At 34.2% G+C, this 20,606-nt stretch overlaps 1 protein-coding gene across 1 annotated transcript in view; it reads left to right on the forward strand.

Annotated features, from left to right (window-relative positions):
- Positions 1 to 2,567: 2,567 nt before the first annotated feature.
- LOC107676835 (gamma-tubulin complex component 3 homolog) overlaps positions 2,568 to 20,606 on the forward strand; it is a 28,973-nt gene continuing 10,934 nt past the window's right edge. Inside the window, exons 1-11 of the mRNA XM_016471515.1 lie at positions 2,568 to 2,818; positions 3,481 to 3,588; positions 5,097 to 5,164; positions 5,266 to 5,349; positions 5,460 to 5,665; positions 7,310 to 7,482; positions 7,919 to 8,031; positions 10,247 to 10,372; positions 10,895 to 10,963; positions 11,245 to 11,377; positions 17,047 to 17,189. Of these exons, the coding sequence (XP_016327001.1) occupies positions 2,743 to 2,818; positions 3,481 to 3,588; positions 5,097 to 5,164; positions 5,266 to 5,349; positions 5,460 to 5,665; positions 7,310 to 7,482; positions 7,919 to 8,031; positions 10,247 to 10,372; positions 10,895 to 10,963; positions 11,245 to 11,377; positions 17,047 to 17,189 (1,299 nt within the window). The 5' untranslated portion in view covers positions 2,568 to 2,742. The remainder of the gene's footprint in view (positions 2,819 to 3,480; positions 3,589 to 5,096; positions 5,165 to 5,265; positions 5,350 to 5,459; positions 5,666 to 7,309; positions 7,483 to 7,918; positions 8,032 to 10,246; positions 10,373 to 10,894; positions 10,964 to 11,244; positions 11,378 to 17,046; positions 17,190 to 20,606) is intronic.

Below are 20,606 nucleotides of genomic sequence, written 5' to 3' on the forward strand. Positions count from 1 at the left end.
TCCTTGGCTACACCCACCCGCCCGAGGGGATTTTTCAGCCTGCCCTCCGGTGTCCGGTGACTCCCCATCCAGTTACTGCCAGTCAATCTCCAGCAACAAGCCGGTGTAAGGTGATGACATGGCCTCTCAAGCGTGCTTTAGGACTGTGTGGTGACTTGAAGAATAAATAGTCGAATAAATAACTAACAACGACAGTAATAAAACTAAATTTACATTTAGTCATTTAGCAGACGCTTTTATCCAAAGCGACTTACAAATGAGGACAATGGAAGCAATTAAAATCAACAAAAGAGCAATGATAAGCAAGTGCTATGACTCGGGTTAGCCTAACGCAGTACACGTAACAAGTTTTTTTTGTTTTTGTTAATTATATAATAGATAAAAAGAAAACAAATCGATAGAATAGAAAAAGAATAGAGAAAGCTAGTGTTAGAGGTCTTTTTTAATAGAAAACAAGCAGTTAGAAAACAAATAGAGTGCAAACCTTAAAGGGTCATGTTTTTTTTTAAATAAAAAAGAAAACAAATAGTTGAAAAATAATTCGAATAGAGAGTGTTAGAGGGTCAAATAAAGATGGAAGAGATGTGTTTTTAGCCGTAAACAACGATAATAAATAAGCATAATAAGTAAATTATAATTATCATACTAAATATTAATTAACAATAAAACACTTATCTATTGCACATATGGGATCGTTATAATTCAATTATTATAATGTAATCAAGATAACAATAATAATAAATATAATTTATGTTCTACTTTTAAATAATAAAATCAACAACAATGAGTAATTACTGATAATATTATATAATAATTATTAATCTAACTTTTTAGGTTGTTATGATGAACTGATATAAATATTGAAAAACTATCAAATTAGTTCAATTATTTAAATTGTTAACTAAATAAATTAAATTACTAGCCATTTACCACTTTAGCTTTTCATTAAAACTATGTTTTTGTTATTATTACAGTCAAATATATGTCTCAGTACAATTAATTCAGCAAACCTACTTCTACTTTACAGATAATTACTGTGCAGTTTTTTATTCTGATTATTTCAATATATATATAGCTCTCTTCTTTTTTTTTTTATTCATTAATTTTTTTCATTGATGGACTTATTTATAGTCCTGTGCACAATTCATACACGTATCAAAGCTGATTATTTACCCCTTTACAATTTGTAGTAAAATACAAAATTTTTGATTATTAATAGATTTAATCAATCAATTATTATTATTATTAATAATAATAATAATAATAATAATAATTTTCCAACATGTTTTATTATGTTATGAGTAATGTTTGTCGGTAGGAACGTTTTCCTAGGTCTCATTTCCCAGCCGGCTGTTTTTCCGCTGCGCACCGCTGCTGTGTTTTCCGTTGACTGTCCGACTGTGGGCACTTTTCGGCGGGTTCCGTTAAAATGGCGCTGTTGTTGCCAGGAGCAGAAACCCAGCAGATGAAAAGCGACAGTGGTTAAAAACATACCGCGATGATAAGCAAGTGCTATGACTCGGGTTAGCCTAACGCAGTACACGTAACAAGTTTTTTTTGTTTTTGTTAATTATATAATAGATAAAAAGAAAACAAATCGATAGAATAGAAAAAGAATAGAGAAAGCTAGTGTTAGAGGTCTTTTTTAATAGAAAACAAGCAGTTAGAAAACAAATAGAGTGCAAACCTTAAAGGGTCATGTTTTTTTTTAAATAAAAAAGAAAACAAATAGTTGAAAAATAATTCGAATAGAGAGTGTTAGAGGGTCAAATAAAGATGGAAGAGATGTGTTTTTAGCCGTAAACAACGATAATAAATAAGCATAATAAGTAAATTATAATTATCATACTAAATATTAATTAACAATAAAACACTTATCTATTGCACATATGGGATCGTTATAATTCAATTATTATAATGTAATCAAGATAACAATAATAATAAATATAATTTATGTTCTACTTTTAAATAATAAAATCAACAACAATGAGTAATTACTGATAATATTATATAATAATTATTAATCTAACTTTTTAGGTTGTTATGATGAACTGATATAAATATTGAAAAACTATCAAATTAGTTCAATTATTTAAATTGTTAACTAAATAAATTAAATTACTAGCCATTTACCACTTTAGCTTTTCATTAAAACTATGTTTTTGTTATTATTACAGTCAAATATATGTCTCAGTACAATTAATTCAGCAAACCTACTTCTACTTTACAGATAATTACTGTGCAGTTTTTTATTCTGATTATTTCAATATATATATAGCTCTCTTCTTTTTTTTTTTATTCATTAATTTTTTTCATTGATGGACTTATTTATAGTCCTGTGCACAATTCATACACGTATCAAAGCTGATTATTTACCCCTTTACAATTTTTAGTAAAATACAAATTTTTTGATTATTAATAGATTTAATCAATCAATTATTATTATTATTAATAATAATAATAATAATAATAATAATTTTCCAACATGTTTTATTATGTTATGAGTAATGTTTGTCGGTAGGAACGTTTTCCTAGGTCTCATTTCCCAGCCGGCTGTTTTTCCGCTGCGCACCGCTGCTGTGTTTTCCGTTGACTGTCCGACTGTGGGCACTTTTCGGCGGGTTCCGTTAAAATGGCGCTGTTGTTGCCAGGAGCAGAAACCCAGCAGATGAAAAGCGACAGTGGTTAAAAACGCACCGCGGACCGTTTCTGCTCGCACGGAAGGTAATATATACGAGCACAATGGCGGCGCTTGATCAGAAATCCCCCAACGTGCTTCTGCAGAATCTGTGCTGTAAGATCACGGGCAAGAGTGAAGGTAAAGACACCCATCTCATTCTGCCACACAGCTGCTAAAACATGATTAGTATGTGCAGTGGTGGACTAGGCTGTGAGTTTCGATGAAAACGGACAATGTGATGTGATATGATAATGTTTGTGATGGAGGGTCAGAGCAGCAGAGATGAGACGCTGTAAGCTGAAAGCCTTGGAAAACATCAGGGGGATGCTGGATAAAACAGGGTCCCTGTTTCAAATGGCCCTTCTTGTCAATAAAGACCCCGATGCTTCAAACTAAAGCTGATATCTCCTCTGTTATCAGCTCACTGCTGCTGTCATATTTCTAATGTGGGCTAAACGCGTCTCAGAGTCCACAAGAGACATTAACAAATGAGAAACAGACATTTCACTTTATTGTTGGACAAGAGACTTTAGAAACAGCAGACATACCAGAATATGGTCCCTGCTTTCAGTTTCCTAAAAAGGAGTTAATGTCTTATGTATGTGTAATCAGATACAAATTTCACTCTATGGATTTTGACATAAATAGCATGTAGATCTGTTATTGAACTGAAATGTGTCTTATATATGGGAATAAAATGTGTGTTTTAGATCATTTTTTTTCATCTCCAGTTCTTTAGATTGTTTATAATATGGTATCTGTTTATGAAATACATCTGTTGTTTGTGTATCTTCTGTCAGCTGATGTAGCCCATCAGTTCCAGTATGCCGTGCGGGTCATCGGAAGTAATTACGCACCCACAATTGAACGGGATGAGTTTCTGGTGTCTGAAAAGATTAAAAAAGAATGTGAGTAATCTGAAACCCTGTCCTAACTTTATTCAAGTGCAATTATACATGCAGGAGGCTTGCATAGAACATGCTGTACAAGGCTTAACAATAAGGATTTTTTTTTTTTTTACTGTTTGGTGGATCAGTGTAGTAGTTCCAATTTATACTTGCCCTGCCAATACGAATGAGATTTTATTGCATGCAGGAGGCTTGCATAGAACATGCTGTACAAGGCTTAACAATAAGGATTTATTTTTTTTTTACTGTTTGGTGGATCAGTGTAGTAGTTCCAATTTATACTTGCCCTGCCAATACGAATGAGATTTTATTTGTAAATCATATTTTTTTGTGTTGGTAAGAAATATGTTTATCATTAAACATTTATGTCTGTCCAAAAAATAATGAAAATTTTGCTATAATTACTGGAAATTAAGCACAATAATAACTCGTGCTGAAAACTATAAGTTCACTTTGGCTGAAAAATGATGGCATATGCTGATTTGCTTCATTTTCAACCTATTCTAATTCATGCTTCCAAAAGAAACCTTTCTCAAAATTTTAACAAAACCCCATCTAAGTTAGCCTTTAACCCAAGTTAACCTTTACCAGATCAGTTTTACTCAATCCCCCCCCATTTAACTTTTAACCAGATCATAACCAGACTTGTTTAAAAGTTTTTAAATTCTGTTAACATTTTTTTTAATTAATTTCACTATTAATTGTCATTAATTAATTAATGGAATAACATTTTTATTTACTGTTTTGTTTGTTATATTTCTGACCATGTATAATTATTCCAGTGAACTACTTGTCTTTACTCCTTAGCCTAATAAGCAATGCTTAAACCTTAATTATAAACTGTAGTTTAAAATGAATTATTTATTACATTTTTGTGAAATTGGTAGACCCACTTTGTCATTTATGTTTTCTGTTCGAAAACATTAGAATTTGTCAGTTTATTTTGCCTGTTGTTGGTTTTGTTGCTGCTGCTATTAAATCAATTTAATAACTAGGAAATGGTTTCGGTAAAATTACAGTAATGGACATGTTTTAAAACATTTCTCCTGGGAAAATAATGTGATTTTTTTAATTTTTTTTTATTTATTTATTTTTTTTATTATTTTTTTTTTTTATCAAATAAAATTGTGAAAGATGCTGTATATTTTTATTTCTTTTATTTTTTGTTAAATAATATTGTATATTGTTAAATTAGTGTATGCAATTCATTGACGTTTTGTTATTGAGACTATTTTAAATCTGTTTGCTGACATGGCATAAAATGATAAATAAATAGCATAATATAACAAAAACCGAAATAAACCATGTTGCATATCTGTTATCGGACATATAAGCATGCAAATAATCGGGTATAAGAAATTAATACTGGTCAATCTATACTACAGTACTGGCCCAATAGTGCTAGTGACCATTCTATCAACAGCACCTAAACTCATTAGGCTATCCTTTAATATTTCTGGTTTATTCGATTAAGATGCAAAAAATAACACTTTTCTTATTTATTGTAGTGCTGAAACAAAGACGGGAAGCAGATGCTGCCCTTTTCTCTGAATTGCACAGAAAGCTTCAGACCCAGGTCAGTATTCAGCTCAGTTATACATGATACATATAGATTAGATGTAATGGACGGCATGTGATATGGTTAAATATGCTAATTGATTTGTTTCTGGTGAACAGGGTGTGTTGAAACATAGATGGTCCATCTTATACCTCCTGCTCAGCCTCTGTGAGGACCCAAGGAAGCCGTCTAACCGTGTTCCTGTATGTTCCTGAGATGTTTCTCCAGTTTTTCTGCAGATACTACACAATAATGTAGTAAAAATGATTTTACATTATGTGTAAGACAGAGATTCTTCTTTCCCCGTCCACAGGTGTGTAGTTATGGAGCTCTGCTCACCCAGGCTCGTGATGTCCACTCCACCCCGTTTTACTACGCCCGTCCCCAGAGCCTCCCGCTCAGCTACCCAGAGCGCTCAGCCACTGCCCATAACTCCAGCATGGCTACCAGTGGCATCAGCAGTATGGGAGTATTCTCGATCAATGGGCCTGGGCCGACCCCTCCGTCTCTACTCACTGGGTGAGTGACAGTGATGAACTGACTTAGTGAATGTTGTTTTCCATACAGTGAAAGCATACAGTGGCCATGGGCTGTCAAACTCCAAAAAGGACAAAATAAGTGCCATAAGTCACATACAGTATATCACATGTTGCACCGAACTAGGTGTCAGTAACACTGATACATTTGTCATGTGATTATGTGAAAATGAACTTGGTGCTTTTTTAGTCAGTTTTAGATTTCTTGACTCTTGTCTGTAGGCTATGTGATAATTCTAGAAAAATAACTAAATTATTCTTCCGAATTTCTCTTTTTGTGTTTAAAGGAAGAAGGTCGGTCATACAAGTCTAGAACATTATTTACAGTGAAAAAATGATGACAGAACTTTCATTTTTGAGGTGAACTATCTTCAAAATTAATTTTCATGGTGAACAGCTGCAATCATCCACTGTAAAATGCATCAGTGCAAAGGCTGCATTTATTTGACCAAAAATACAGTAAAAACAATAATATTGTAAACTAGTAAAAACAATAATATTGTAAAATATTACAATTTTAAATGAAAACTGTTTTCTGTTTTAATATATTTTAAATGTCATGTGTTCCTGTGATGGCAAATCTGAATTTTCAGCAGCCATTTCTCCAATCTTCAGTGTCATGTGATCAGAAATCATTGTAATATTTCTGAACACAGAGAGCTTTTGCAGATGTAGCATTTAGAGATCAATTTCTGTTTATTGGTAGTATTTGATTGCAGTCCATTAAAAATGGTTCCATTTCTTTTGTTTCAGGTTTGTTTCAACACATATTTACAGATTTTTTTTTTTCAGTAATTGTCTTTTGTCTACAAGGAAAATAATCATGTCTCATGTAAAGAGGTTTTCACTTTGTGTGCTTACTATACATTTGCAAAAATGTCTTTAAAAAGTGAAGCTGTTTCTAAGTAAAAAAATCTAGCAAAATTTGTTTGCATGTGCTACTTGGTTTGACGTTTTGTTTTAGCACAATGTCTACACCCAACATGACTAATATTGCTCGCATTATATTAATTGAAAGAGTTTATACTGTAAGCAGCTGTTGCATCACATTGCAATGCACGCTATGTTTCATAAATGTTATTTATTTTCGATTGGTAGCCCAGCAACAGCCTATGACAAATCATATGGGTTTTATTTTCTCTCCCTCTCTCTTTTAAAGTATTTTTTTTCAGTAATGCAGCTGTTGTATTTGTAGTATGTTTAATTGAACTGCTGTACACTCATCTATTATTAATGCAGCTGTCTAGCACCTGCAGCACTTAAGATATTTTAAATATGGCCATGTACTCCAAGCCCTGAATTAATTGATTACTGGATCCATTTCACAGTAAATCTGTCGAACCAACAGCATCATTAAAGTCTCTGAACCTCAGTGGCATTATTTGTTTAAAGCTCACCATTACAAGGTAATTAGTGAATTCCCACAGGTTTTGCTAAAGGGCGAATGAGTTTCAAGAAAATGGGGTTTGAGATGAAAATTCATGTAGCAAAAAGGCAATGCAAACATTTTAGGATTTTTTTTTTTCCACCTGTAGTGGAGTTTGGCTATTAAATGATGAAATGCAGAGGTTTTCAGATGAACTTGAGTGTATTTATTGGACACTTCTGCCACTTTTGTCATTTTCAGACCGGGACCCCAAGCTGTCGGTGAGTCTATGAGAGGGTCTCGTCTAGCCTGGACTCTCCCGGTCTCCAGTTCACCCTCTGGGGCAGCTGCTGCCCCTCGTCCCCCCAGTGGACCCTCTTCCAGTCCGGCACCCAAACTCCCACAGAGACAGAGACGGGATGAAGATGGCAGTGGTGAGTGTCTAAAGGAAATAGTCAGGATGTTTCAGGAAATAACTGGGTGATTATATACTAAAATAAAGATAGTATTTTAAAACTACAAATAGAAATGACTGTTTAAAACATGTGCAGAACACCAGTGACAGGTGCCTGGGAGTTTTATGCTGTAGATGCCATAAATGTTTCACTCTGAATACAAACTCTTATATTTAACACAATTTTTCAGTCGTTTTTAGGCTACTCTTGACTGGTTAATTGTCATTTACATTTGATTCTTATCCTTTAGGTGTAAAAAATATTCCCTCTGTAAGAGAGAACTATTTCAGAGGTATTAAAGATGCAGTTGGCCTCATGGCATCTTTCTCTGTGACAGATATATGCGTGTGACCTTTACAGAACTTTAATTTAAATTCTCCCTTTTCACTATATTTTTCTATCTCCTCTGGCCCAGCTGAGATTGGGGAGGCTGCTCTCGTCCGAGACATTCTTTATGTTTTCCAGGGAATAGATGGAAAGTTCATCAAGATGTGCAGCCCAGAAAACTGCTACAAAATTGATTCAAAGGTGATTCTTTATTAGCTGTATCTTCCTTTCATTCTGGTCTTGTCTTTCTCTTGATTTTTGTTCATTCGCTCACATGCAGTCTGTATAACTATAGTAACTAGGCTGTTTACGATTGCTGTGAAGCGTAAAGGAACAATCAAATGACATTTTTTGAAAGGTGCTTGTCACATTTTGTCACAATAACGGTTGGAACATAGATATATTAGAAAAATTCTAAATATACACTACCGTTCAAAGTAATGAATACTTTTAATCAGTATAAGAGATGCATTAAATTTATCAAAAGTGACAGGAAAGACATTTATGTTACAAAAGATTTATTTTTCAACTAAATTAGATTTTCATTGAAATTTGTTCATCAAAGAATCCTAAAAAAATATTTAGCAGCACAGCTGTTTGTAACATTGATAAGAAATGTTTCTTGAGCAGAAAATCAGCAGATTATAATAATTTCTGAAGGATCATGTGACACTGAAGACTGGTGTAATGATGCTAAACATTCAGCTTTGCATCACAGGAATAAATTACATTTTAAAATATATTAAATTCGAAAACCATTTTACTCCTATTTGATCAAATAAAAGCAGCCTTGGTGAGCTTCAGAGGCTTCAAAAAAGTTTTTAAACAAAGTATACCAACTTCAAAGTTTTCAAAAGTAGTGTATATTAGCATAAAATGATAAATGAAGAAATAATGTTGCAAGGTTGTATAATTATGAATGTAGTTTAAATTTCACAAGAATATAATCATAAATATTAGCTTGCTCTGTTCTCGTAAAGCAGATTTTTAATTATCTCTCATTTAAATGGCACCACAAATAAAAAGCTTATGAAAGTTTATTTAATCGTAATGTACAGCAAATCGAAATAACTCAGCCATTCATAATGACTATATTGTGAAGAAAATTAACAAAGGGCTTTTTACTAGCTTTTTATGTTCTTCATTTATTTCCTTATCCACTTCAGCTACGGTACAAACACTTCAGACGTCAGACTGAGATTCTGGGAAGTAATTGTGAGCAGAATGTTCTAGTGTTGCGCTTCTTATAAAAGTACTTGTAACGTGAGTTCTTATTAAACAAACTTAAGTAGGAGCACCTGTAGACACTTTTGTAAGTGCATAATGGGAAATATAGAAGCATTGATCTCATCATCAGCTGCTTCTGTCTGGCTACAACTCACATGGCCTCATGAATCCATTTGAGCCACATGGCTCCCAAGGCCTTTTCCTTTTTTTTTTTTTTTTTAATTCCTGGCAGACGTTGACCGTGAATCAGAGTTAATCGATCAGGTGTCTTTTTTTAAGTGACACTTTTGCATCTATTCGTTTGAAAAAGAACAATGTGCTTTTTATGTCCAGTGAGGTGTGCTGGATAAATAGACACTTTGATGGGCCAGAGCTGTTTGTGTTTGTTCTGGACGTCATATATATTGTACTCAAACCATTAGACCACAGATGGAGATGAATGCCTGAAGTTCTCTCAGAAAACCTAAAAATCAAACTATTTCAATGTCACTTTTTATGCATTATATGATCATATAAAGCATAGAATCAATATTAATATGTATGGGTATTTCTTGAAATTTAGCCAGAAGTCATTAGTTTAACTAATCCAACTAATCTATGGATCATTGTTTTAAGAACCTAATTTTTTTGCATATTCCCTTGTAGTTCTGTGAGAATCTGTAAGAATATTAATGCTTATGGTATTCAGTCTGAGATTTGCTGTAGCTGCTTTGTCTTCGTCTCACTCTTGGGGAGAAAAGTAAAAAAACTGGTTGTCTGTTTGGTAACCGTTTGCTTTGAAGGAATCTTGGTGACCTTTACAAGTGAACACTTAATCAAAGGCTTAAATGGACCTTTTATTAAAAGTTATTAAAGAGTTTTTGTGTTGAATGGAACAGATGTTGCTCACAAAGCCCCAAAATAAGTGAAAGTCAAGATTAGCTAAAGCCATTTCTTCAAAATGATGAGATGACTTTGCCACTGTGTCACAAGGGCAGAATACATACTGGCCAGTTCACAGGCAGCCTGCACTAAAATACACTTTCATTTCCCACACTTTCCCACTCCTTTCCTACAGCAGATATTTAAGTTTAATTTTTTAGAAATAAACACATTCTAGTCATTTTACCTATAGTCTGTTGTTATGGGATCATAAACTCCTGCTCTGCATTTTGTGAGAGAGTAAATAACTGTATGTTTTGTCCTATAGGTGCCACTGTGTAAGTCTCTAAGAGACACTAGCAGCAGGCTAGCAGAGCTCGGCTGGCTCCACAATAAGATTAGAAAATATACAGATTCCCACAGCCTGGATCGAGCCTTTGGCCTAGTCGGGCAGGTAGGAAATGTGACATGACAGGAAATGAACATAACATATATGTAACCTTAACCCCTACACAAATCTTATAATGCAAGATTATACATTTTAAATTATTTTGTTTTTTGAAAGAAATTAATACTTTTATTCAGCAAAGATGCATTAAGATGATCAAAAGTAACAGTAAAGACGACTATATTTTTACTATATATTTCTATTTTAAATAAATTCTGTTCTTTTGATGATTTCTGTAGAATCATGTGACACTGAAGACTGGAGTAATGATGCTAAAAATTCAGCTTTGCCATCACAAGAATAAATTATATATTTAAAATATATTAAAATAGAAAATAGCTATTTTAAATTTGAATAATATTTTACAATATTACTGATTTTACTGTATTTTTAATTAAATTAAATTAAAATATTTAAAAAATCTTACCAACACCAAACTTTTGAACAGTTGATTGTAGTCAGGAATAATTCAGGAATTTCATACTCTATAATTTCAGTAACACTTTTGCTTCCTGTTTTTATCATCAGAGTTTTTGTGCTGCATTGCATCAAGAGCTGAAGGAGTACTACAGATTGTTGTCTGTACTTCATGCACAGGTGAGTATATGGGACACCACTTAATGCGCAGGGGAAAATGTGTGTTTGACCCTGAAACATTCGTTTGCTCAAGCCTGAATTTTCCGCCGCTGGTTCCTACCTGAAACAATCTGCTGGATAATATAGTAAAGTAAAGCCTTGACCAATTTATGTACCCTGTCTTAAATAACCCTGTTGCATCAAAAGCAGCTTGTGAAAAGCACAATGAAACAACCAAGCATGAGAACCAGCACCATTTCAGTGGAAAAGCGGTAACTGACGTGTCGTGTATATGTGTTTAGCTCCAGGTGGAAGACGATCAGGGTGTAAACATGAGCGTGGATAGCAGTCTGACTCTGAGGAGACTGCTGGTGTGGACCTACGACCCCAAGGTTCGGCTGAAAACACTAGCCGCACTGGTGGACTACTGCCAAGGTTAGTGGTGGTACATCTCATTGATAAGATACAATCTGCAGCACAATACATTTAAAATGTAGTCAGCATTAAAGGATTAGTTCACTTCCAGAACAAAAATTTACAGATAATGTACTCACCCCCTTGTCATCTAAGATGTTCATGTCTTTCTTTCTTCAGTCGTAAAGACATTGTTTTTTGAGCAAAACATTTTAGGATTTCTCTCCATATAATGGACTTCTATGGTGCCCCCGAGTTTGAACTTCCAAAATGCAGTTTAAATGCAGCATCAAAGGGCTCTAAACGATCCCAGCCGAGGAAGAAGGGTCTTATCTAGCAAAACGATCGGTTATTTTCTAAAAAAAAATGTACAATTTATATACTTTTTAACCTCAAACGCTCGTCTTGTCTAGCTCTGCGTGGACTCTGTTTTCCGGTTCAAGACAGTTAGGGTAGGTCGAAAAACTCCCATCTCATTTTCTCCTCCAATTTCAAAATCGTCCTACATCGCTGTTTTAAAGTTTTTTGTAAAGGATGTTTGACCTTTGCATGGTCACTTTGTAAACACTGGGTCGGTACTTCTGCAGCGATGTAGGACGATTTTGAAGTTGGAGGAGAAAATGAAAAGGGAGTTTTTCAACATACCCTAACTGTCATGAAACGGAAAAAACAGAGTTCACACAGAGCTAGACAAGAAGAGCGTTTGAGGTTAAAAAGTTGTAGCGTCTGGACCAGTCAGACACACCATTTTTAATTTGATTTAACAAATCAATTATTCATTAGGTATATAAATTGTACATTTTATTAGAAAATAAATGATCGTTTCGCTAGATAAGACCCTTCTTCCTTGGATGGGATCATTTAGAGCCCTTTGATGCTGCATTTAAACTGCATTTTGGAAGTTCAAACTCAGGGGCACCACTGAAGTCCATTATATGGAGAGATCTCTAGGACCAACTCTATAGCGCCACCACCACTTCAAAAATTCAACATTGAAATGGTAATAACTCTTGAACCCCTAATTCTAGAAAAATGAAACATAGTACACCTGATTACTCTCCTCATGCTGGTCACATTGAATATCTTATCTATAATCTTCTCTATAATCTACTAAATATAGACAACTTTCTTATAAAGAAAGCATAACAAAAGGAAAAAATATATATAATCATAATCTATGACAAAAATACTATTATAAACTAGGTTAGTGGATAATTCAGTAGCGAAAGTTACTCTAGAAAAATGAGTGCACAATAATTTTATAAAATCATTATTTAGTGGGGGGGAAAATAAAAGTGAATAAGTGTTAGATTAAATCTGGTAAATTGTTACACATTGCTCTTTGTATGGTTGTAAAATACATTCATGAAAAAAGTAATATATTTATATATAAATATATATAGGGCCTACTATAAAATTAAAATACTTTTTTAATGTGCAACATATGATAGATAAGACGAACAAGAAAGGCTATTAACTAATAAACTGTCATTAGTTATTAACTAATAATCTGTCATTGTGCAAAAGTATTATGATATGAAAGGCTCCAATAAAGAGCGGCACAAAGCGCTTATGCGCATCCCGTGCTCAGAATGATGCGCTTGAAGCAACACGGAGTCAGCGTGCAGGCACAGCGCTCCGCATAGAAAAGTTCAAAGCACATAGGGAAGAGACATTGATGCATAGTGTATTAAATCTGTGCGATAGTTTATTGAGCCTTTTGTTTTATCCGTTTTAATAAAACGAGCTTTGTGCTCGTGAAGAACAATTCATAGTGCTCTCTACCCCAGTGTTGTGATCTAACACGGTAGAAATGAACACGATTTAGAAACAAAACGAAACTAGCAAGATAAAGACCTTTTATGCAAAATCATTTATCTTTATTTACAGATCAAGTATAATATTAAGAACATTAAATCATCTTGGAGAGAGTTTGGATGTTTGAATGCTGAATGGAGGATGTCAGACGAGTTTACGCGAACTTGACTTAAATATGTAAGGGATAATCAACGGCTAGCCGTGCATTAAAGGATTTTAAATGCACGACGTGGAGGCAAAGAACTGCCCAACGCGAAGTGCATTTAAAATCCTTTAATGCACCGCTAGCCGTTGATTATCCTGCTTATTCCATGGTCATTTGCCAAGTTATAGACAAGTTAAAACTAGTATTGCTCTTTGCAGCACGATATTTGACCGAATGGGTAAAAATGACAGTTATTTTCGTCAGTTACGGCACATTAACTCTAGTATTCTGCCCGCTTCAAATCAGACACAGGGATGAAATAGTGCGGTAAGATCACATTTATTTTAATGAATTATAGCATGTATTTCAATTAATTATCGATCGAGAGAGAGAGATGACAGTTGTGTGTACCTGCGTGCTGCGTCTGCACGTCTCTCTCTACAGTTACTTCAGAAACAGCCATTTTACCATTGTTGCTGAGGAATATAATGTAGCGATCTAGTATCTAGGCTATTTTATTAATAAAAATCGCGGGGAAGCGTTGACAACAAGTTTATGTGTGTGTGCAGCGCAATCTTTGATCTCTCTCTTTCTCTCGCTCTCTCTCTCTCTCTGTGTGTGTGTGTGTGCGCGAGTGATGTGTGTTGGTTATGCCGAGTTCACACTGCACGATATTAGCCCGATTTTTCACTCGCCGACAGGTTTTGCGAAATCGCCGACAAATGGAACAGCAGCAACTGAATGCTACCCAAGATAATCACGCAGTGTGAAAACAACGGCGATCCGACGAGTTTGAAAATCGTGCAGTGTGAACTCGGCATTAGTGTGCATCAATTAAAGCAGCGCATTAATATAGAACGGTGATTAAACTGACTTGGAACTACCTGTGCATTAAACGGTTTTACTGCATACCCGCCAGCCAATCAGAATCCAGTATTCAGACAGACCATGGAATAATCATCTATACTTCACATTAAACTGTGCAACAGCTTCAGAACACTTGGAATATAGTGCACGAAAACTTTATGGTGCTTTATGATGTTTTTGTGGCTTTCGTGGGGCTTAACAATAACACAGAATAGTATACGCAGAATATCGGATTTGGATCGGTCACGTCTGACCGATACCCGATCCAGCAGAAAATGCCATTATCAGAGCGATACTGAATATCGGATCGGCGCACCCCTACTTTCATGTTGTAGGTTCGAGTCTCACGTGGTGCAACTTTAGAAAATTGTGCTATGTTGTGCTGTTTTGATTACTTTATTATCCAAATCTGCATTGTGCAAATCTTTATTTATTCCTGCTCTGCACTGCGCTACAGCCCCTTCTTGGGCTTGGCCCAGCATCACTGCTTGCAGTTATATTTTTTTTAAATATTTCTGTTTAGCTTTCATTTATTTTTATTTTTATTGCTTCAACTTTAGTATTGTTTGTGTAGTATTACTTTCAGTTTTCATTTTAATTTTAGTAATTTTATTATGCTTTTGTAATTTTTGTTAGCTTTTTATATATATATATATATATATCTTTTTTTTTTGTTTAGCTTTCATTTATTTTTATTTAATTTTTAGTGCTTCAACTTTAGTATTGTTTGTATACTATTATAGTTTTTATAAGCATTTTGAATGAGCTTTATTTTGATATTTTCAGTTTTCATTTAAATGTTTGTAATTTTATGTGGTTTTGTATTTTTTTATTAGGTCTTGTTTTAAAAAAAAAATTTAATTTCATTTAGTTTTTTAAGTTTGGTTTTCATATATCATGTATATTATATTTAATTTTATTAGATTTTTAATAGTTATAGTTAACAATAACAACACTGGTTCAGATTGTCCATTTTAATGAAGTGATTCAAAACTCTGATTCAACGATTTATACACATACATATACAAATGAATGACAATAAACAAGTATTTGCACATGCGCGCGCACGTATATGTGCATGAAAATATTTTTTTATCATTAATTTGTATTTATATGCATACATATGTAACTCGTGCTGTCAAATGAGTAGTAATGCGCACAGGCTACTTTTGAGCTACGGGCAAAAAAATTTCGATTTTGATCGAATTTGATATTTTCACAAAAATGAGTTTATTAAGCCCTCGTCTAGCGATCCCAGTGCTCCAAATAGTAATTAAACATCTAAAAGTCTCTTTATTTGTACGTTTTCTGAGAGGAGTACCTTTTCTCCACTCGCTTCTCGTGCTGCCTCTCATCCAAAGCGCAAGCATAAAGATGTCAGACACCGACGACGCTCTATCCCGATACACATATACACAGATTTACAGTAGGCTAAATATATTTAAGTATTCACGCAATCAAAATCTGTTATATCTTAAGTGAACATTTGGGGAACATTTGGAGAAATGCACTTGTTTCTTTCTTAGATTTGTTTATTTTTTGCATCGGTTCTTATTTATAACAACAAAGATAAAATAAAAAATAGCTATATTGTGATTATTAATCTAGTAATGATTATTAAGAAAAGAAGTGGGGGAAAGATGTAATGTAGCTGGGTGATTTTGCTTTGGAAGCTTCAGAAAACTTTAAATCAGTTTTTCTTTAAATTTACTTTGCTGACTCCATCGACTTCAAACAGCTGTAGCTCAGTCATTTTTCGTCCGATTCCAACAAATCATGCATCATTTTAAAGGTCTTTCAATAGAAAATGTAAAAAAAATAATAACTCGTCACATATATTGTTCCTTTAGTTAATTTAGTGTAAAAAACAAAACATGCCTTTAATATTTTTACAGTAGTTTTTTTCTTATTGTTTTTTCAATTATATATTTTGTAACTACTTGGTTGAGTTGTAAAAAAAAATACTACTTGATCAATACAAAGCTAATAATTAAATAAAAATGAAAAAAATTTATTGGTCTTTGTTTCACCATATAATGGAAGCTAAGCTCAGGCCAGTGTCCTCAAATTGACTCTGTTGACTTGTGCACTGTTGTGTGTCTGAGAAAACACCTGCACTTGAGTGTGATTTAGTGTTCTAGACACAGTGAACCACAGTCTCCTACACACAGACACCCAGATGGGGACAGATGAGGGTGCGCTAATGGGCCCGTCTCCTTCCACTTCCTCTATGGCCTTCTTTCTCTTTTTCCCTCCACTATCACTCACATCTACTTCTCCTTGTCCTCCACCATTACTAAATAGTGTCAATGAATCTTTCGTTACTTAGTCTATGCCCACTCGACTAAGTCTGAAGTCGTCGGGCGTAGAAGAGTTATCGCCCAATCAACTCCCAGCTTCCCCTCCGCACGGGCACCAATCAGACGTTCCTGCCTGTAATCACAGGATTTAATCTCGCCCTCGCTGAAGTGTAACAGGCTTTTTCACAGTGTAAGCAGTGTTGAGGGTTGAGGTGACGTAGAGGGTTATATCACTAATGTACCCATCGAAGCCGCTCTCCTCCTGGGCCAAGGGTTTACGAGCTCCTCATTTCGCTCGGCATCATTGTTCTTGGCAATAGTCATTTTAATAGTTGCTATGTTGAAAGTACTGATGAGCTCTTCTGCGTTCGTTCCCTCCATCTGTGTAATTACCACAGAAGGTCATTTGTTGTGTTGCAGCAATAGATGACCAGTCCTTGGAAGTCATTTATTTGTCTTTGAGCTGCAGTGATGTTTCATCAGTATAAACATTATGAGTGTGTGTGTGTATGTTACAGGTCATAGCATAATAACTTTCCTAAAACAAAAAAAAAATTAAGATCTCCATCTGACTATCGAAACCTGTGTTCAGTTCTTTGTAGCCTCAGACCCAACGGTGAAGACAGACAGACTGTGGCATGACAAGTACTCTCTGAGGAAGAGTATGATCCCCGCCTTCATCACCATGGATCAAGCCAGGAAGGTACAGCACTTACATCATAAGAGTACATCATGTACTTTCATTTCAGAGTACATTGCGTATTTTACATTGACTTGAACAGATTTTAGACTTTACATTACATTGACTTAAACAGAGTTTAGTCTTTGACAATCGGAAAGGAGCACAAACCTAATGACTAGGTCACTCAGATTTTAGGTCACTCCATACAACACACTTAACGACTGGCGCGTCACGACTGGACAAATTCTGCCGAACTAAAAAACAAAACAAAAAATAGCTAAAAAAAACCACAGCATCTACCTGCGCTCCCGCCTCACAACACTGCCGACAACACCGGTGCTTTTATTTGAACCCTTTTTTACCTATTGAAACGTTAAGGTTTGTTTTACTTTTCTTAGTTTGTGCTTAATATAACAGAAAACATTAGCTTTCCTGCTATGTTGGTGTTCCTAATAAATGTCACAGCAATGTGTCTTGAATATGTTTTGCATTATGTCCGATGCTTCTCTTTCTTTTTGGAATTATTGCGTGAGTAGACACATTTCATTATGTATTTTCAAATGCCTATAGGTCTATGTTTAATTCCCTTAATTATAACATTTCTAGTGCTATTTTTAAACATTTATTCAAGCAATAATATATAAATGATCTCATGTAGGTCTATGTCTAAAATCAGGGATTAAAAATTAATTGGTAAAAGGGTAGGCTATTTTTTCGTTACATTTCCCAAGTTACCTATTAGAATGAAATAAATCATTAGCCTACTTAATAAATTCATAGCACTGTAACTTCCTCATCCATTTGATACAAAACTATTATATATAGTTTATATATATATATATATATATATATATAGAGAGAGAGAGAGCGATAGAGAATAATTTAATTTAGTTATATTCGTAATTTATGAATTTATTTGTTTTATTTAGTTTTGAAGTAGGCTATAAGGGGAGCGCGGGGCACAAAGTAACACGGGGTTAGTTGTAACACACGTAGTTTAAATATTTCCACACATACTAGCATAACAAAATTTGCAGTATTTACTAGTTACCATATCAACATTATATAGAGAAAAAAGAGTGCACCAAAATTCATCGCTGAACATTTATTTTACCATAGTAAAGTCGTAAGTAAATTTTTCATTTCAATTTTTATTATTCATTTAAAATTAGGCAAATCTGCTATTATTTTAATCTCCAATCTGTTATTTATTGGTTTAGATTTAGATTCGATTACTAGCGGAAGACACTAACCGGGTTTAAATTCCAGTTGCGCAGATGGGGTACGTTGTAACACTGCGTTACAATGTGCACCGCTATTATTAATCTATGCTATTCTATGACATTAGCAATATAATTTACACTATTTACTTTAATGAATTTTAATGAGAAACGACAAGAAACAGGAGAATAAAGACTGACAGTCAATATTTAATGTTCAGAAAATTATTATTTCAAGACATGTAAAGCATTTTGGCTCATTTATGTGGGCTGTCCCAAGCCTGGTTGAAATGTGTTCATTGTCAAACTCCAAAATCAGATTATTTTTAATTCTTATTTGAAAAAAAATATATATTTTATTTTATTGGCAAAATATTTTAGTTTGTCTTGTATATTTTTTTCATGAGATCAGATAACATTTTAAGCTGTCATATGGTAATGTTACAATGTACCCCACCTACGGGGCATGTTGTCACATTTCACTTCCATTTTTTGAGGGTAAATGAAGAAAAACGTATACACTAATTATGAAACAAAGTGACATATTTGTACTAGACAAGTGTGAAATTACTGTGGATAAAAAAAAAATATATTCTGAACCCCATGTGGATTTACACAAACTGAGAAAGTCAAAAAGTGTTATGTTGTGCCCTGCTCTCCCCTATTCGTTATAGGGTTGGGAATCACCAGAGGCCCCACGATACGATATTATCACGATGCTTGTGTCACGATACAAAATTATTGCGATTTTAAATATATTGCAATTTATTACCTTTTTCCAACTTCAAATTATGTCCCCAAATGAAAACTTTGGCAACATCTGTTTTAACTAAAAAGAAACATTTCTCAGTTTGTTTATCTCACTTCAATTTTATTGATGCAGTGCAAAATGGGATTGTCAAGCAGAAAAACTGACCAATACTTTCATGAAAACCTTTCATGTCATTAATGTTGTATGCACCTGGCAAACTCAACTATTTGTATTAGTCTAGTCTAGTCAAACTTAATTAAATGTAAACAGGTATGCACTGCTGTGCTGCTACAGGTATTTTGAACAATGCCAATGTTCAAAAACTTGAACAAAAAAAGTTGTGCAGACCCTTCAGCAATTGGGGCATTTGAAAGTAGATTACTGTTAAATTTAAAATAAATAAAACATAGTCTTACATTAAAACAAATATGTTACATTTAAATTAAACATACTCTTAAAGTAAACAATGTGCTACAACAGGTATACTATGCACTGCTGTGCTCTTAGAGTATTTTACTTTCATTTATTCCATGGTCTGTTGGAATTCTTGATTCTGATTGGCTGGGAGGTATGCATTAAAACTGTTTAATGCACAGGTAGTTCCAAGTCAGTTTAATCACCGTTCTATATTAATGCGCCACTGCTTTAATTGACACACACAAACTCACACACACACACAGAGATCGGAGATCCCGCTGCGCACACAGAAACATTCAGGAGTAGGCCAACATAAACTTGTTGTCAACGCTGCCCAGCGACTTTTATTAATAAAACCGCTTAGATACTGGATCACTTTATTATAATCTTCAGCAATGAGGAGGTAAAATCTCTGTTTAAGTAACTAAACTCACAACTTCATTGTTTGTAAAGAGATGCACAGACGCAGGTAATTCACACACACAACTGTCATCTTTCTCTCTCTCGAACAAACGATCGATAATTAATTCAAATGTTATAATTCTGTAATTCTATAATTACGTAACTGACGAAAATAACCATAATTTTTACCCATTCAGTAAAATATTGCGCTGCAAAGAGCAATACTAGTTTTAACTTGTCTATAACTTGGCAAATGGACATGGAATAAGCGGGATAATCAACGGCTTGCCATGCATTAAAGGATTTTAGAAAAAAAAACTCACCACCACCATCTAGTGGACTGTAAAGAAATTGATTTTATTACTCTACCAAATGGTATTAAAAAATAATGGTATAAAAGATCGATACTTCGCATCCGTGTATCGATACAGTATTGCCACAGAAAATATTGCGATGCTATGCTGTATCGATTTTTTCCCCCCACCCCTAATTCGTTATGTTCGTATATTCGTTTTGAAGAAAATTCGTTAGCCTAGCCCAGGGGTAGGCAAGTTCGGTCCTAGAGAGCTGCAGTCCTGCAGAGTTTAGCTCCAACCCCAATCAAACACACCTGAACAAGCTAATCAATGTCTTCAGGATTACTAAGGC

The sequence above is a fragment of the Sinocyclocheilus anshuiensis genome, unplaced genomic scaffold, assembly GCF_001515605.1.
Source record: "Sinocyclocheilus anshuiensis isolate Anshui unplaced genomic scaffold, SAMN03320099.WGS_v1.1 scaffold2166, whole genome shotgun sequence".
In the NCBI taxonomy this organism is placed as follows: Eukaryota; Metazoa; Chordata; class Actinopteri; order Cypriniformes; family Cyprinidae; genus Sinocyclocheilus; species Sinocyclocheilus anshuiensis.